Genomic DNA, 16,574 nt, shown 5'->3' with positions numbered 1-16,574 from the left:
TAAAAAATATTAAATATTATATATATATATATATATATATATATATATATATATATATATATATATATATATATATATATATATATATATATATATATATATATATATATATATATATATATATATATATATATATATGGTTTCTTAGATTATAATGCATTTCATCATTATACTTCTTATGTGTTATATTTAATTGCTGTGAAATCAGTAATCAGAAACCTATTTCCCCCATGTTGTGCTTAAGGAAATATACAATTAAATAGTTATAACAGCGTAATACAGTTATATAACAATGTATATTTATAATATATAGTATTTTTATATTTATATGTATGTAGACCATTGGTAGTTCGACATTTATTTATTTTTTTATATTTGATTTATTAAATTATGATAAAAGTTTAAAAAACGAGGCAGACATTATTTATCTTGTGACACACACACACACACACACACACACACACACACACACACACACACACACACACACACGCACACGCACACGCACACACACGCACACGCACACGCACACGCACACGCATACATTATATAATTGTTGTTTTTGCGTGAATTAACAAATCATGGTTTTGAGTGGCATTCTTAATTTTGCATTATATATAAAACTTATGGATTCATATTAGATTAACAATATCCATATTTTTGTAATTAATAAATTAACTCCTTTTGTATTAAAATACAGATTTCTCCTAAATATCCTAAATATTTCTAAATATTTAGGATATTAAAATATCTCCTAAATATTTCTCCTAATATTTTTCTTCTAAAAATATCTAAAAGTAGCTTTTCTTTTCAATTATTTGTATATTATACGAACTGTCTCTTATACCTGTGTTTTCACAGAGAATATATGCGACATTTTCCGTGACATTAAGTTTGGTAATGGTCTTCAAAAGCGTTTGTCTCAAAGGACTTGTGTTTTTTCTCTCGGAAACATCACTTCCGCCTGGTCTTTCAATCTATAGTTTCTGTTTTCACTCTGCTCAGTTGGCAAGATGGCGTCGGAACCGAACAAGACAGAAATTCTCACAATTTTTAAACGTTTGCGTTCTGTACCTACAAACAAGGTAACACGTGAGGTCTCATTGAAACCTACATGTGACTGTTTTCATTCTCGGTCTAATCTATTCAGAGACATCCTTATGTGTGTTTCATGTGGGATTACGTGTCATTTGTTTGCCGATAAACCGGCGCTGATGGGGCCTCAGTGCCGTCCAACACATACATGTTTACTTTCAACATCACCGCAAAAACAGACTGGCGATAAACTATCAAACACTAAAGACTTCGCATTAACGAGCAATTAGGGCTAAATTAGCTGTCTCAAAAAAGAATAATATAATTTGACTGCAGGTTTACCGGCTGTATCTGTTATATGAGAGTGACGCAGTGGCGATGGAAAATGACTCATCCTGTAATAATGTTCCTCAAAATCCACGGTGTTGCCTGTCTGTACTTTCCCAAAGATGGATCAAACTCATTCATATACTAAATTCTGTGTATTGGGGCATGGAATCGTGAATTATTGTACGCTCAGATTGGAAAGTTAAAATATCTTTTAAGTTTACGTAATGTTTTTGACTAAAGTTAATTGCTAAACGTTAAGGTGACGTTTTTGTTCATTCCTTTATATTCTCGATTTTCCGAAAGTACATATTACTAGTCAGTTTCTATGAACATATGGTTTGAACCAGATGTTTAAACCCTCTGCTGCAACCATTTAATAGCATATATATAACCATTTGATGCAACCATTTAATAGCATATATATATAACATGTGTTTTGTGTTTAGGCCTGCTTTGACTGTTCTGCTAAGAACCCGAGTTGGGCCAGTATTTCATATGGAGTATTTCTGTGCATTGACTGTTCTGGGATCCATCGCTCATTGGGAGTGCATTTGAGCTTTATCAGGTTGGTTTGACTATTGTTTTCTACTTAATTATATTATGTTGTCATGCCAATGTCTGTTAAAGGTTTTATTCATCCGTGGTGTTCCACAATGCCACATTCATTTGTTAATAACGAGGCTAGAGTTGAGGTGTAGAGTTTTGTCTTTTCAGATCCACAGAGCTGGATTCCAACTGGAGCTGGTTTCAGCTGAGATGTATGCAGGTTGGAGGAAATGCCAATGCGGTAAGTTCTTTTTTTTCTATACCCTATAATATAAACCTAGCCTCTTAGGGGAATAGTTCACCCAAAAATAAAAATGGTCATCAAGTTGCTTCAAGCCTGTATGAGTAAATAATGACAGGGTGAACTGTCCCTTTAATTCAGCTATTTGCATGAGCCTATACCGTTACATCACTTTTTTTTTTTTTATGTGCAGATGGGTTTTTTCCGCCAACATGGCTGTACCACCAATGACACCAATGCGAAGTATAACAGTCGTGCGGCTCAGATGTACAGAGAAAAGATTCGACAGCTTGCCAACGCTGCACTCTCCAAATATGGCACCGATGTGAGTATACAAACCTCATTCTGTTTCAGCATTATCACTGCCTAGAAAGTGAACTATGCTCCTTGGATTTGTTGTCAGCATTGTTTAATAAAAGAGATATTTTACTGGCATGCTGTTAACATGCTCTAAAGGCAGAGCCTCCCAAACGGCTCTGCTTCAAGTCCCAGATTTGACATCTTGTGGCAACCCAACACTATACTAAATTAAATCAAATCGTTCCTTAATAAAAGTAAAAATAAATAAATAATGTATTATTAATAAAATAAATGTATTATTCCATTTTTACAATATTACAACTGGTGTGTTTTTATAAGTAGTCTAAATGTTAAGGTTCTAACTGCACATATTGTGCATATGATGAACCATATTTTATCTCTATTGCAAGTTAAATTATTTAATGTTGTCTGGGTTGTATATTCTTTTTTTTATGGGTGAGTTTGATTGATTGCATGCTTTTTATTGAATTACTTGTATGGTTAATTGTAATTGCTTTTATGATGAAAAATGTTCCCCTACTTATTATAAAGCTCTAATAGCATGTGCAACCTACTAAGTGTTAAGCACTTGAAAATCTAAAAAATATTCTTTATTTGGTCTATATAGGTAGCAATTTACAATAAGGTCTCATTTGTTAACATTAGTTAATTTATTAAAGGATTGGTTCACCCAAAAAAGTTAATTATTCTCGCCCTCAAGCCATCCTAGGTGTATATGACATTCGTTTTTCAGACGAATACAATCAGTTACATAAAAAAATGTCCTGGCTCTATCAAGCTATATAATTACAGCCCAAATTTGAAGCCCAAAAAAGTGAATCCATCCATTATAAAAGTAATCCACGTGGCTCTGAGGGGTTAATAAAGGCCTTCTGAAGCAAATCGATGGGTTTGTAAAAGAAAAATATACGTATTCAAAAATGTTATCAAGTAAAATATCTAGCTTCAGGTGGACCGCATTCCGTATTCAAATTACGGAAAAAGTGTAACTGGTGCAACAATGATGTCAGACGTAGCGTAAGCATTTTTAACAAGGGGGTAATCCAACACTCGGAAAGGGTTCCACCCATAGGGGCTGCCATTGCTAACCAAGCCATCACCTGCTGTTAGCATCCCATTCATTTTTGCATCACTTTGACAGTGAATAACTTTACATCTGAGGCGTTTAAAGACTCCATTTGTCCATTGTTTATTTCTAAAGAAACACGACAATGCATAAAAGGCTCCGTTACCTTGTATCTTACACTATCGCCCCATAGAAGCTGTTTTTGTAAAAATAGGCTAACGATTGCGTCATAACCAACGCGACTCTGTCGCACAGTTGAGAAATTACTGTATAGACAAGAGGAGACGCTCAGAAGCAATCTTTTACTGTCTATGAGGCAGTCGGGGGGACGTGGAGACATAAAGTCCGATAAAGTCAAGGGAGAAGAATGGGGGGAAGCCCATAGTGAGCCAAAAGCAATGGGAGAAAATATTTAAACAACGTGATTCAGATTTCACTTTCCACAACTAGAAGACCTACAGCTGTCAGACAGGTTGTTTACGTTACATCTATTTCGTCAAGCTCAGTCTGAGCCTGCGCAGTTCGCTCAGCCATCAGGAAGTGAGTGCTTCTAATTGACCTCATTTTCCGCCGTTGAAGTCTATGGGAACGCACTGTCCATTTCTTTTACTGTCTATGATTTTTAACTGCGAAAGGCGTTACACTTTCTAAGTAAGTTGAATACAGAAGGCGTTCTGGTGGAAGCTAGATATTTTACTTTCTTTTTTTTAAATACAGATAATTTTCTTTCACAAACCCATCGATTTGCTTCAGAAGGCCTTTATTAACCCCCCACCCCCCAAACCATGTGGATTACTTTTATGATGAACATTTTTGGGCTGCCATTATAAAGCTTGGAAGAGCCAGGATATTGTGTCATATACACATAGGATGAGTTGAGAAAGAGTATAATAATGGGATAATTTTAATTTTTGGGTGAACTTACCCTTTGACTATTTAAACATGAAATAACAACGTGCGTATTTGTTACAGTATTTATTAATCTCTATTAATGTAATTATTTAATTAATAAAAATACAGTCTTTCATGTTAGTTTACACTAGTGCATTAACTAATGTTAACCAATTGATTTGAATAATGTACTTGTAAATGTTGAAATTAACATTTAACGAAGATTCATAAATGCTAAGGTCATTCTTAGTTCAAGTTAACTAAATAGTTAACTAATGAAACCTAATTTAAAGTGTTACCTTTTTAACTATATATATTTTAATAGTTCTGTGTTGTTGTTTAGTTATGTAATACAAAAAGATATTTGGATTTGCAACTTTTTTTATATGCAGCTGTTGTGTTTGTGATATTGAATAAACTTTGAGCTTGAGTCACTGAACAAACTCCACGTTCCAGCAGTATTTTTGTTAGCTTTATCTTCCCAGACTCGCTGGTTATAAAAGCACACCTGACGTCCAGTGTGTCTGGAGAGCTCCATTCAGAACATTCAATCTGTTTTCTGAACCTTTTTCTCTGTTTAGCTGTGGATTGACAGCTCAGGCTGTGCTCAGTCGTCACCTGTAGAGAAGAGAGAGACTGACTTCTTTGACGAGCACACACAGGTAGGGGACACGCTGCATATGGAATCGGTTGCTTACTTGAATAGGTACTTGTTTTAAATAAGCTCTTTGCGACTGCTCAAATCATATGTTTTGTGTAGTATAAATGTTATCCAGGCGTGCTACATTCCCCATGTTATCATTATCATGTGACCTACCAGAATCAGTTGTTACTTCACTGCCGTTGACAAACTCTCCTGTGTGACCTCATGGGATAGTAAAGTTTTGCAAAACAATAGGTCATCCAGGTATTTTTTTTTTGCCTACTCTTTTATGAGTACTACATGCTATTCTTGTCAGATACCGTTTATTGCCATATATATTAGGGAAGTATGCAATTTTGGATGCATCCATAGAGTAGTTCATTTTGTCTAACTTTTATTGTCATTTATGCTTAAAAAGAGAGTTTATCGACCATTTAGTTTAACATTGCAAGGTCAGGGAGGACCAGTTTATTTTTGTGTGTGCGTGCGTGTGCCAAGCCTGCAGCACCTCTCTCAGAAACTATAGCTTTCGCGCCTCGATCGCCCCTCCCGGTGATCCGTCCCAGTATAGCTGCCCCTCTCTGTTTTCTAATCGACACGTGGCAAACTAAACAATCAAATTACACTTTTTCCCTAAAGTTAGTTTGTCATTGTAGGCAGTTATCACGATGATTTCATTTCAAGTGTTCGTTTTTTAAATACGTTTTAGTTAGTTATTTGATGCTCTAAAAACGGGGGATGTGACATCATGATTGACAGCTGAGATCGACGTCTTCTCTGAGTGTAGTTGTCACTGAGGTACTAACAGACTTTTTCCTGAATTTTTGGGAGCAGATTGGAGCTTTAGCTTTAATTTCTACATTTCCATAACTGTTTATTTCACACCAACATAATTCATTGTTCTGAGAGTGTGGGTGTGTGCGTGTGTGTGTTTGCGCGCGTGCCAGGAACAGGATTACCTCAGTCTTGGACACCTGGAAATATCAGGGAATTTTGTTAATTCTATTTTTGAGAGTCAAGGAAAATAATAAAATATTTTAATTTAATATTTTCCTCTAAAATGTTTGATCAGTAATTGCATTTTTATAAGATATTTGAAATCCCCTTAAATATTCTGTAATGTCAAAATGTTGAGTTTCATTCTCTAAGATGCTTATGCAGATATGCCATATTATGACTTGATGTGTAAAATGTAATCATTGTGTTCTCTTACCTGCAGCCTGTCCACAGTTGGGACATGGCGTCCCCTTCCCTTACAGATCAGAATGGAGCCGTAATTGTTACCCCTCAGCTGGAGCAGAGCAATCCTAAGAGTTCAGAGACTACCGGCGCTCGTGAGTGTAGTGCATTTCACACCATAATGCATGCATTTAAACAACATCATTGTCAGTACTTTTACATGTAAACATTTCTTTTCCATGTGATCCAGAGTCTGAAGAGGGTCCGAGCATTGAAGGACTGAGCACTAGTCCTAAAGCCACAATAGGTAAGTGTCTGCTTGAAGGTTTGTGTATGTGGAAGTGCTCAGGCAGAATGTACATTATCATCCCCATGTGTCTACTTCTCCCTTCACCACCCATTTCCCCATATTATTTTTGAAGTGAAATCATCAATCACCAAACAGTAATCAATCACATAAGCAAGTCAAGCTCCAGGACCTGTATATCAACATTTTTATGAGCAACAGCAAGTCATTTACTGACATAAAAATCAAAACAAAAAATTCTACGGTACTAAAACACAATATTTTAAAAATATTATAATGACATAAACATATGCCTATGCACTTGAGTCTTTTTAAAAGCATATCTATGTTTAATACCAAAGTCAGTAAATGTAGTTTTTGCACCATTTTTGCAAATTAATTCAGAGTCTGCTGTCATTGGTAATAGCTGTCTGTTCTGTTAATGTAGAGAACTCAATGAGATTGGCGTCTGAAGAGTGTCAAACTCCTGAAGGTGATTTGAATGATTTTAAAATGCCTATTGGCTTATCAGAAGAAGCAGCATGGTTCTGCGCTTGACTGACACTTAATTTGAGTGTGTGTGTGCCGCTTTGGCTCCACCCCTTCCTCTTTATCATATTATTACTGCAAAGCTGCTCATATTTAAAAATTGCTTTACTGCTTTTAAATAAAAAGACATCATTTTAATGCTTCAAATCTATTTGGGGTGTCATCAGGTGCAGTGTATATATTGAACCGACACAATTGTTGGCTGGGATTGAATTCATTTGATTTAAAATTGAGATATGTTGTGCTATTCAACATTATGAAACAAATCCTGTTGATGGAGCTTAAAGCCCAAAGTATTCTTCAGCCGTCTATTGTTGTTGTCGTCATCCCATGCTATTGTTGTCATTTATTTTTCAAATGCGGCCTGTTATGGCCAACATTTAAACAACCTAATTAGTGCAAAAGAAATTCAAGGAAATTATGGAAAAATATGGCTGCTCTCATAAAGTACATGCTTACTATAATGATGGAAAAAAAACTTGTCACATGCACTGTAAATATACCTTAGTGTACACGAAACATGCCGCAAACTTTGGGCTTCACTTCTTTTGTACCTGGAACAATGCTTGGAATTGAGTCAAACTAGAAAAATTGGTAGAACATTGCTTTTCACAAAGTATTTGTTATTTCGTCGTCCTAAGTTATGGTAAGTTGTCACTGGATTGGTCCTTAGGCCATGTCTCCACCAAAGTGATTGACAGCATACTTCGGCGCTGCAGCTTTTTTTTTCTGATCTCATAGAGAACTCTCAGACATTTCTGGACACTTTTGTGATGTGAACTTCCGGGCTGGATTGATATATTGCTTGGAATGAGATTAGTGACTTTTTATTAATCAGGAAGCATTGGGTCTAAATCTTGAAACCAGTTTCAGCATCATCATTCGTCTTCGTACAAAGCTTCCAGTCGCCCCAATTTTTTAATTTGTTTGCTCATTGGTACGGTTTGCAATAATACAGCATGACTGTACACTTTCAACACACTCTTGCTCTGATAATCGAATTGATTGTGTTGGTGTAACCTCGTGCCTTTCCTCAGGCTTTGCCAGCATGATATTTCTCAGGTCCTTGTTGGCCGTGGCCTCTATCGCCATGCACTAATGATCCTTGTGCAGAGAAGTTGTGCTCTCTGGAATAATCTATGAAGAAATGCTTGTTTACTTTTTCTAACTGTGCTGTCCATTTTCAGATGTGAAACCCTCCATCATTGGAAAGAAGAAGCCAGCCACTGCAAAGAAAGGGGTAGGTGAACAATCAGTGCCCTCCGTCACTTCCTATTCAGGGATTTGTTTCCTGATCTTGCGGTGTTTAGTTTTTGTCAGTAGGTGTCAGCCTTGTACAGAATCTAGGACTGTGACTCTGCCTTCAGCTAAAGTGCAAGTAATGGCAGAATCTAAGTGTCAATTATATAGACTAATCTAATGTAATGTTTTTTTTTCCCCATTCAGTTTGTCAGATTTTTTTAAGCATTAAACCAATGAATGTCACAACCTGTCAACATGTACTCGTCATATTTAATCTCGAAATCAAATAATATATTATATTTTACTTTAAGGATTGTCATAAGCATTATTGTGTAGTTGTCATTAAAGCTGCTCGCTGCACTTTTTTGTTCAAAATTTCAAAAAATATGTAATAAGAATGTGCAACATAAATTCCATTTTCCAAACCGTTTTTGTCTTACCCTAAATCATAACGGTACGCTTATAATAAGTGTTTATATTGGGACTATTTCAGAGCGGTCTGATAGGAGCCGCTGCGGAGGAGCACAGTCCCTGTGTGACTCGACACAGACATAAACAGAGAGCAGTAGCTCCGACTACAATGTTCTTCTGCAAGACACATGAAGTTCTGTTTATTAACTCCTAGAGCGCCAAAAGTTTTGGACTGCAGCTCTAATGAGAATTTTTTTTAAGCACTGTAATATTAAATTTCTTTGTTCATTTTGATAAAATCAGTATTTATTGTACTGCTTTTATGCTTTTTTTCATAGGGGATAAATGTGCTTAGTCGACATGAAACGTGATTTGCGATAGTCTTTTCTTCCTTATTGTGACGAATATCCAAGTAAAACCGCTTCTTGAAGAAAAAAAATGTAGGGCGGAAGCTGCGGGACTTTGTTTTTGTCTTTCGGTAGTTTATTAGATAGTTGTGTGATTTGCTATTGGTCGATCTCATGTGAGTGACATGTCCTGCCCTCGCGCCAATAAACGGGCTATCAGAGAAGACGAGATGTTGCTGCAAGAGGGAAAAGTTATTTTGATTAAAGATTATGAAGGCACATGAATAAAAAAAATGGCCCTGATTAATAAATTATAATAAACACTGCAATATTCCTTAAAAGTAGAATTGTCTAATCCAATTTTTGTTGTTAAATGTAAACTGTCTGCAGAAGTATATAGTGTCATTTAACCTCAGAGCTCATGGTTATCTTTGCAGGTGGTAATTTGAAGAATTGTCTTTATTTTTTTTTAGCTTGGAGTTAAAAAGGGTCTTGGTGCCCAGAAGGTGAGCAGCAAGAGCTTCACTGAGGTGGAAAAACAAGCCCAGGTGGCAGAGAAAATGAGAGAGGAACAGGTCGCCGAGGCCAAGAAACAAGCCGAAGAGTCCATGTGAGTCTCCAGATGCAACAAATTCAGAATCTGTATGATTAGGACTGTTGGACAGACGATGAAAAACTTTCACCTGTCCACATGAACACGGGTATTTTCAAAACCGCAGCTTTTTCTATGTGGTTTGGCCATTCGTCCACTCGCAAATGCAGTATCCGGTCACTGAAACCAAACTTTTTTTGAAAACTTCTGCCAGGGTGAAGATTTTTACGAACTCCGGTTAAAGTGTTGTGATGTGAACAGTGGAACCGGAGATTTTGGAACCGGCTCGTTACGTCGAATCCGGAACCGGCAATAACCTTTTTTCCAGGCTTCTGATTGGCCAACATGGCTTTATGGTTAAGGTTATATCTGCACCTGTTGGTTTGGCGTGCTCTTGACAGCGTTTTAAAGCGTGTTTTGGCATTTTCATGTGGATGTGATATTTTATTTTTTACGGGTGATAAAAATACCTGTGTACGTGTTGGACCATGGACTGTAAAAATATATCTGGACATCGTGTCCGTGACGTCACTCGTAGGTTTCCGAAGAGCATTTTTGAAGCCTTATCAGTAAATAATAAATGAATAGTAATTTAATAAACACATTCTTTCAATTCCAATTCAAAATAACGCCAATTCATTCATAACTTTTTTACTGAAGTTATCTTACATTGGGTATCCTTGCTGAAAAAAATATTATATTTCATGACTTTTGTCTTCTAGTTCTGTATAGAGCAAATGAGCTCTTCCGCTGGGTCCTAAAGTCAGTTTCTCTTTAGTATGCATTCACATACACATGTAGACATTTATAAAATCTTTTTTTTTAATAGTTTTAGCATTTTTATTTTCAATTGAGCATTTTAATTTTTAATGTGTACTGAAGCATTCCTCGCATTCCATTCATTTTTACGGGTGTCAAATTGCCACGGGGTGGTAGGGATTTGTTACTCTTAAATTTCAGCCAAAAAAAACTTTGAAACCAGTAAAAAAATGTTGTGCATTTCGTGTAACGCTTCAACCGTGATGATTGATCGTGGCTAAACTCTCTCTGACTCCGCCTGCTACAGTAGCCACGCCCCAAGCTCTCGTTATCAATGTTTACACCTTTGGGGAAGATAAACCAATGAATGAAAATTAGTAGTCAATGATCAATAAATTAGGTTAAGAGAATGTATTTTAACATAAAAAATCTTGCATACTTCTTAACATACTTTTAAAGATTTTGCCCTTTTTTTAAACTATTGAATTCTCAACCATGATGTTAGTGCCTTTTCAGTGTAATCAGAGCTATAGCTTTAACGTTTTTTTTCCTGATTGCTTTCCCCCTTATCTCACAGGGTGGCCTCGATGCGACTGGCCTACAAAGAGCTGGAGATTGACAGGAAGATGGAGGAGAAGAAAATGCAGAACCTAGAGGGGAAGAAGAAGCAACAGGCGGAGAGGCTGGGCATGGGATTCGGTAACAGGAGGTAAAGACGGTGGCAACCTCCATTAAACCACTGTCACATTCATTACATCACTCCCCTCAAGCATGACATCACTGTCTTCAGCAGATTAATATTTGTTATGTATATTATGTTTGTTCTTTTTGTTAATGTGATGTTCATCTGACTTTGTCCTTGATGTTCTGCAGTGCCGTGTCTCATTCAGTGATGTCTGAGATGCAAGTGATCGAGCAGGAGACCCCAGTGGGAGTCAAATCCTCCTCTCGCTCCAAGCTGGACATGTTTGAAGAGCCTGGCTTTGCCTCGGGACCGCCAAAGTATGTTTATGATGGGCGGCATTTGTGTGTGTGTGTTTGTTTGCATGCATGTGTGATTTGTATCGTTCATTGTGATCTCAGGTACAAGGACAACCCATTCACATCTGGAGACAGCTTTGGGGCGCGGTGGGACAACGATGGAGGATCATCATTCTCGTCCTGGGCTCTGGAGAAAGATGAACCTAAAGACAGCGAGGTCACCATCTCAAGCATCCAGCCAATCGGAGAAAGGTCGGTCTGAGTAACGTCCTGATTCACTAGTCAGCGATTTGATTTGTGGCCGGTTTTATGACTGTTGACACAATGTATGTCAGGTTACCCAGCCGACGAAAGCCTGAGGTGTCTGTTCCAGCCGCTGAGTCTAGCGAAGCACGACAGAAGTTTGCCAATGCTAAAGCGATCTCATCGGACATGTTTTTCGGCCGTGAGAGCAACCCAGAGGTACTGCAAACCCACTAGACCTTGGGTACATTGAGTTTGGCCATTTTGACTCTGGCTGGTGTTGTTGCCATTCATTTTGACACACACTGGACATCTGTGGTGAAACTTTGGTGTTTATGTGTTCAATTATTGTGATAATCTAATGATAATGTTATCGTTTATTCAATTATATTACACCATTTTATAGGGATGTCCCGATCAGGTTTTTTTGCCCTCGAGTCCGAGTCTGAGTCATTTGATTTTGAGTATCTGCCGATACCGAGTCCCGATCCGATACTTATATAATACATAAAAAAAGAATAAAGAAGAGCGAAAAAACGAACCAGGATGTTCATTATTTTTTACTTTATTCACCTTATTTTAACATTCAACAACTCTAACATACAGAGCACTTCTGTGAGGTAGCTTGAACAATCAAGTAATAAATAACTTTTGGATTTTAGTGCTACAGTAAATATAAAAAAGTCCGGGACTGGAGTTGCGCAGAGCAGGAAGTACAACGGCGATATCAAAAGCACACCCATCTCACAGATGCAGAACAATTAATTATGTTGGTGTGAAATAAACAGTTATGGAAATTAAATGAAATAATCTGCTCCCAAAAACTTCCGAAAAAAGTCCGTTAGTGCCTCAGTGACTTCACTCAGAGTAGACGTCAGTCTCAGCTCTCAATCATGACGTCACACAGCCGTTTTTATAGCATCAAATAACTAAATAAAACTACACTTATTTAAAAAACAAACACTTGAAATGAAATCATCGTGATGATAACTGCCTACTATGACAAATTAAATTTGGGGAAAAAATATTTGAAGTGTAATTTGACTGAAGTGTAATTAACAATGCTTTTCAGGTTTTTATAGGTCTAACATTAGTTTTTAGGTAGAGAAATTGAATAAAGTAGGCTAATCAAATGTAAAATAGATGCATATTTAACTGTTTAAATTAAAGACTAATCCTTACAAAAGCTATTCAATCAAGAGCAGTGAGTGATTCCTTATCTTTTGTTTAACATTAAACAGACAGCAGTAAAGGCTACTGCCCCTTTAAGACCTGAAGGAAGGCTCTGCGTCGTCTTTCTCGACTGTATAAAGTCCTCTATTCAGACTGTCTGCTTGGATACTCATCAAGATGGACATGCTGACATACTTCTTGTGTGAGTTGGTCCGTTTAAGCGCAAGACTTGAAAGAGAACTCAATATTTGCGCGCTGTGAGACGAGTGCGCGCTTTCGGATGATGCACAGAGACAGATCAGCGCGCGCATTCTCATTCGCGTCTTCTGGCGAATATACCCGGGCGATATTAGCGCTGTTGTAATGTATCACCGAGGAGCCAGCACGTGTATCCATCTACAGAAACATACATAAAGCATTATTTTCAAGTTACAACCCATATTATTGATGCGTCATCATGCTCACCTCACCCCAGAATATACCGAGTCCTGATCGGGATGTAACGTCCGATTCCGATCGAGTCTGAAATCACGTGATCGGGCCCGATTTCCGATCACGTGATCGGATCGGGGCATCCCTACCATTTTATGTAACTGTGTTTTATTACATGTATTTTAAAATGTGTAATAGACTGCCCGGCCAAAAAAAATTGATGTTTGAATTTAAATAGGCAAATGGAAGCGTGTTTCTACCACAGGATAAAACTAGGGCTGTCAATCGATTAAAATATTTAATCGCATATTGTCATAACCGACTAATACGATCTTGGTCGACTAACCCCGCCCCCATGCAACAAAATGAGTGAGATTATCATGACTGAATGTGCTAATCAATGACTTGAAGATAGTTAACTCTACATCAGCTACATAAATTCATCAACTAACCTTTCAGGACTTCTTGAGTTTCTCCATCGTTGTCTCCATGTTCGAACATAAAAGGCTAAAGCAGCTCATTTACATTTAAAGGGACACGCTTAAAAACAGCATGTTTTTGCTCACCCTCAAAAAGTGTCAATTTTTACATGCTATAAAAATCATCTGTGGGGTATTTTGAGTTAACTTCACATACACACTCTGGGGACATCAGAGACTTATTTTACATCTTGTAAAAAGGGGCAATCAACCATACAGGAAGACATCAAGGCCATATTCCAGGATGACATGTCAAGATTCATCAGGCTCAAATGGATTTGCAGTGTATATTTACCTTTTTACATATTTAGGAGACTTCTTTCAAAAACATAAAACAATTCTTTTTATTTGAAATATACATTACATTTACGTTGTTTATATAAATGTACTTTTTCTTCACTAGTATGAAGCAAAGACTCGTCTTGAGGGCATGTCTGGAAGTACCTCCATCAGCTCTGCCGACCTGTTTGGTGACGGCAGTGTGCGTTCTTCCGGTAAACGCATCCCTCTCTATCTCGCCATGTTTTCTTAGTATATTGTGTATCTGAGACTGACGTTCATGTGTGTTGTCCCCGCAGGCTCAGCAGGATTCGATAGCGTGCTCCCCTCTGGTCCAGACATTGCCCAGTTCAAGCAGGGTGTGAAGACTGTTGCAGGCAAAATGGCAGTGCTGGCTAATGGGGTTATGAACACCATTCAGGTGAATGCACACATTTGCTTTATATTTCGATACACTGCACGCTTCTACGTCAGCTGTATTGACTCTCTCCGATCACGTTTCAGGATCGCTACGGATCTTACTGAAAGGACTGCATTAGACTGAAATGGAAGTTGCATCAAACAGGACACGCCTCACTGCTGATTGGATCTGGTCCGTCTTTCCTACATGAACACACATCAGAGCGAGAGAGAAAGACGAAGACCTGGGAACTCTCGATCTCTCCCAAGACCACTGTAGACACTCTTGCTGACAGTATTCTAATTTCTTTTTGAGGACTCTCGTTTTATTTACAGATAACAGCAGAAGCACTGGACAGAGTGTAAAATTTGTTTTCAGAGTCGCAGTGCTATGTTTGAACTAACAGTCCTGTTTTCTATGCCATGTACTGGTCTTTGATTTCAAATGGTTATGTATTTTAAAAGTATTCTGTTTGGAATTAAATGTATAACTGAACTTATAGTGCTACAATATTCTCACGGCTTTCTTTTTGTATATTAACGCTCTCCGAAGACCTCAGTGCGTTCAGTAAACGAGGAAAGGGAACCCCATATGGTATATTTATAAATTGAGCCCATTTCTTAAATACAATCTTTGAAATTTTGATGCGTTGTCATAATTTTACATCATAAGTAATTATGATAATATTTGAGTGACTAAGTGATAAAATTACAGTAATATTGTGCAATATGTTCTCGCATGTCAGGCAAGTTCTTGAGTTTTTTTGTGGATGTGCGAGTGATACCTGGGAGTTTGACTTTCAGGACAGAGGGTTTTAAACTGAACCATGTTTCTTTTGCATGCCAGCATAAGCCCAAGTCACCGGTGCTGTACAACACGTCAGAGTTCCAGCACTCACTCGACGTATTTACAGATAAAATTCTCAAGAAACCAAGCTGACCGAGGAGGTTTATAGTGATGTGATTTAATCAACTTTTTAAACAAGATATCCCTCCGTGTAGATGATAAAATGACAGCTGACAAAATAGTTTTTTATTCCAAATTAACCCACTGAAGTGATGTTGTCTATTTTCTGGTAATGTGCATGTACGATACTGTTTACTAGTACATGCATTACAGCCTTTCTTTCCTCTTGTTTTGGTTTTATGCCAGACCGGGAACTGGTGGATGGTATTTGTCTGCCTGTCAGCTAAATTTGAAAATAAAGACCAACAATCCAACAACCGCCTGGAATAAAAGCTTTTTATTGTGGCCTGTTGAGAAGAACCTATTGAAATGTGTGTGAATAAAGCATGAAATTCCCCCTACAACAGTTGTTTAAGACTTTGATTCGGTCAATACAATCATTTTATGACATAAGGGTTACAGATAAAGTGCAAAACAAACAAGTAGCATAATTAATTCAGAGAACAAAGAGTAGGTGTTGCTCCTTCAACCCTAATAAAAAAAAGAAATCAAGACGTTAACCCTATAAATCCCACTGTATCGTTTGATACGCACATTAAGACAACATGATGAACTTAAAATTCCTTTCAGTATGATTGTAAAAAAAAAAAGCAACTATAATAATGCATCTTACATTGTTAGTAATATTTCAAGAAGACCCCTTACGGGACTGAAGCAACTTAGGTTCACTGAAAGGTTTACTTCAGCGATTATCATCTGACTTTCTATCAGTAGAAACCCTGGAGTATATTCAAATGATTGTGAATAAAAGTGTTTTCTTGTTGAGAATGGGCTTTATTTTCTCCTATATCATGAACAACAAAAGCCTTTTGTATCATATTTATGACACTAAACTTATGATGCCACACTTTACTTGGTATATGTAACTTGTTGAAAATGTAAATAATGAGTCAGTACTCCATCAATCCTTCCAAAACGTGTTTTTGTCTTACTCTGATTCACTATGGTAAGCCTATGAAAGGGGTACTTCAGCGCTGGGAAGATGAATCTGTATTTAAACTGGGTCATCAATGTAGTAGAAATGTGAAATTATTTTTGAATTTTGTGCCTTCTAGACTGAGAAAAGTTTTTTTGTCTCATGGGGATGAAAAACTACAAATCCCAGAATGCTTCCCTGCCCTGTGAGGCCATTCCCAAAGCCACCGCTACTGGATTACTGTGACTGAGTTGGAGAAGACACTAC

General features: G+C 37.3%; 1 protein-coding gene across 2 annotated transcripts; it reads left to right on the top strand.

The window, feature by feature from the left end:
* Positions 1 to 946: 946 nt before the first annotated feature.
* On the top strand, positions 947 to 15,648 carry arfgap2 (ADP-ribosylation factor GTPase activating protein 2). Of its 2 annotated transcripts, XM_067419240.1 has the most exons (17): positions 947 to 1,085; positions 1,812 to 1,930; positions 2,080 to 2,152; positions 2,346 to 2,477; positions 5,012 to 5,092; positions 6,293 to 6,407; positions 6,503 to 6,559; positions 6,987 to 7,031; positions 8,275 to 8,327; positions 9,561 to 9,697; positions 11,016 to 11,147; positions 11,312 to 11,440; positions 11,522 to 11,671; positions 11,755 to 11,881; positions 14,150 to 14,240; positions 14,325 to 14,446; positions 14,530 to 15,648. In XM_067419240.1, exons 1-17 carry the CDS (start codon positions 1,014 to 1,016, stop codon positions 14,548 to 14,550), a joined length of 1,656 nt encoding a protein of 551 aa, XP_067275341.1. In that variant the 5' UTR covers positions 947 to 1,013; the 3' UTR covers positions 14,551 to 15,648. The 2 variants fall into 2 exon arrangements, with proteins under 2 accessions (XP_067275341.1, XP_067275342.1); XM_067419241.1 differs by lacking the exon at positions 6,987 to 7,031.
* Positions 15,649 to 16,574: the final 926 nt, after the last annotated feature.

This window comes from Pseudorasbora parva, chromosome 16, assembly GCF_024679245.1.
Source record: "Pseudorasbora parva isolate DD20220531a chromosome 16, ASM2467924v1, whole genome shotgun sequence".
NCBI classification, from domain to species: domain Eukaryota; kingdom Metazoa; phylum Chordata; class Actinopteri; order Cypriniformes; family Gobionidae; genus Pseudorasbora; species Pseudorasbora parva.
Note: the sequence above shows the minus strand (reverse complement) of the source record. Positions and strands in the feature narration are given on the sequence as shown.

Excerpts from the sequence above, each read along its gene's own strand:
- arfgap2 (XM_067419240.1), top strand. The coding sequence starts at position 1,014 with ATGGCGTCGGAACCGAACAAGACAGAAATTCTCACAATTTTTAAACGT. Across the intron at positions 9,698-11,015 it reads AAACAAGCCGAAGAGTCCAT|GGTGGCCTCGATGCGACTGG; the intron begins GTGAGTCTCCAG and ends CTTATCTCACAG. Across the intron at positions 11,148-11,311 it reads ATGGGATTCGGTAACAGGAG|TGCCGTGTCTCATTCAGTGA; the intron begins GTAAAGACGGTG and ends GATGTTCTGCAG.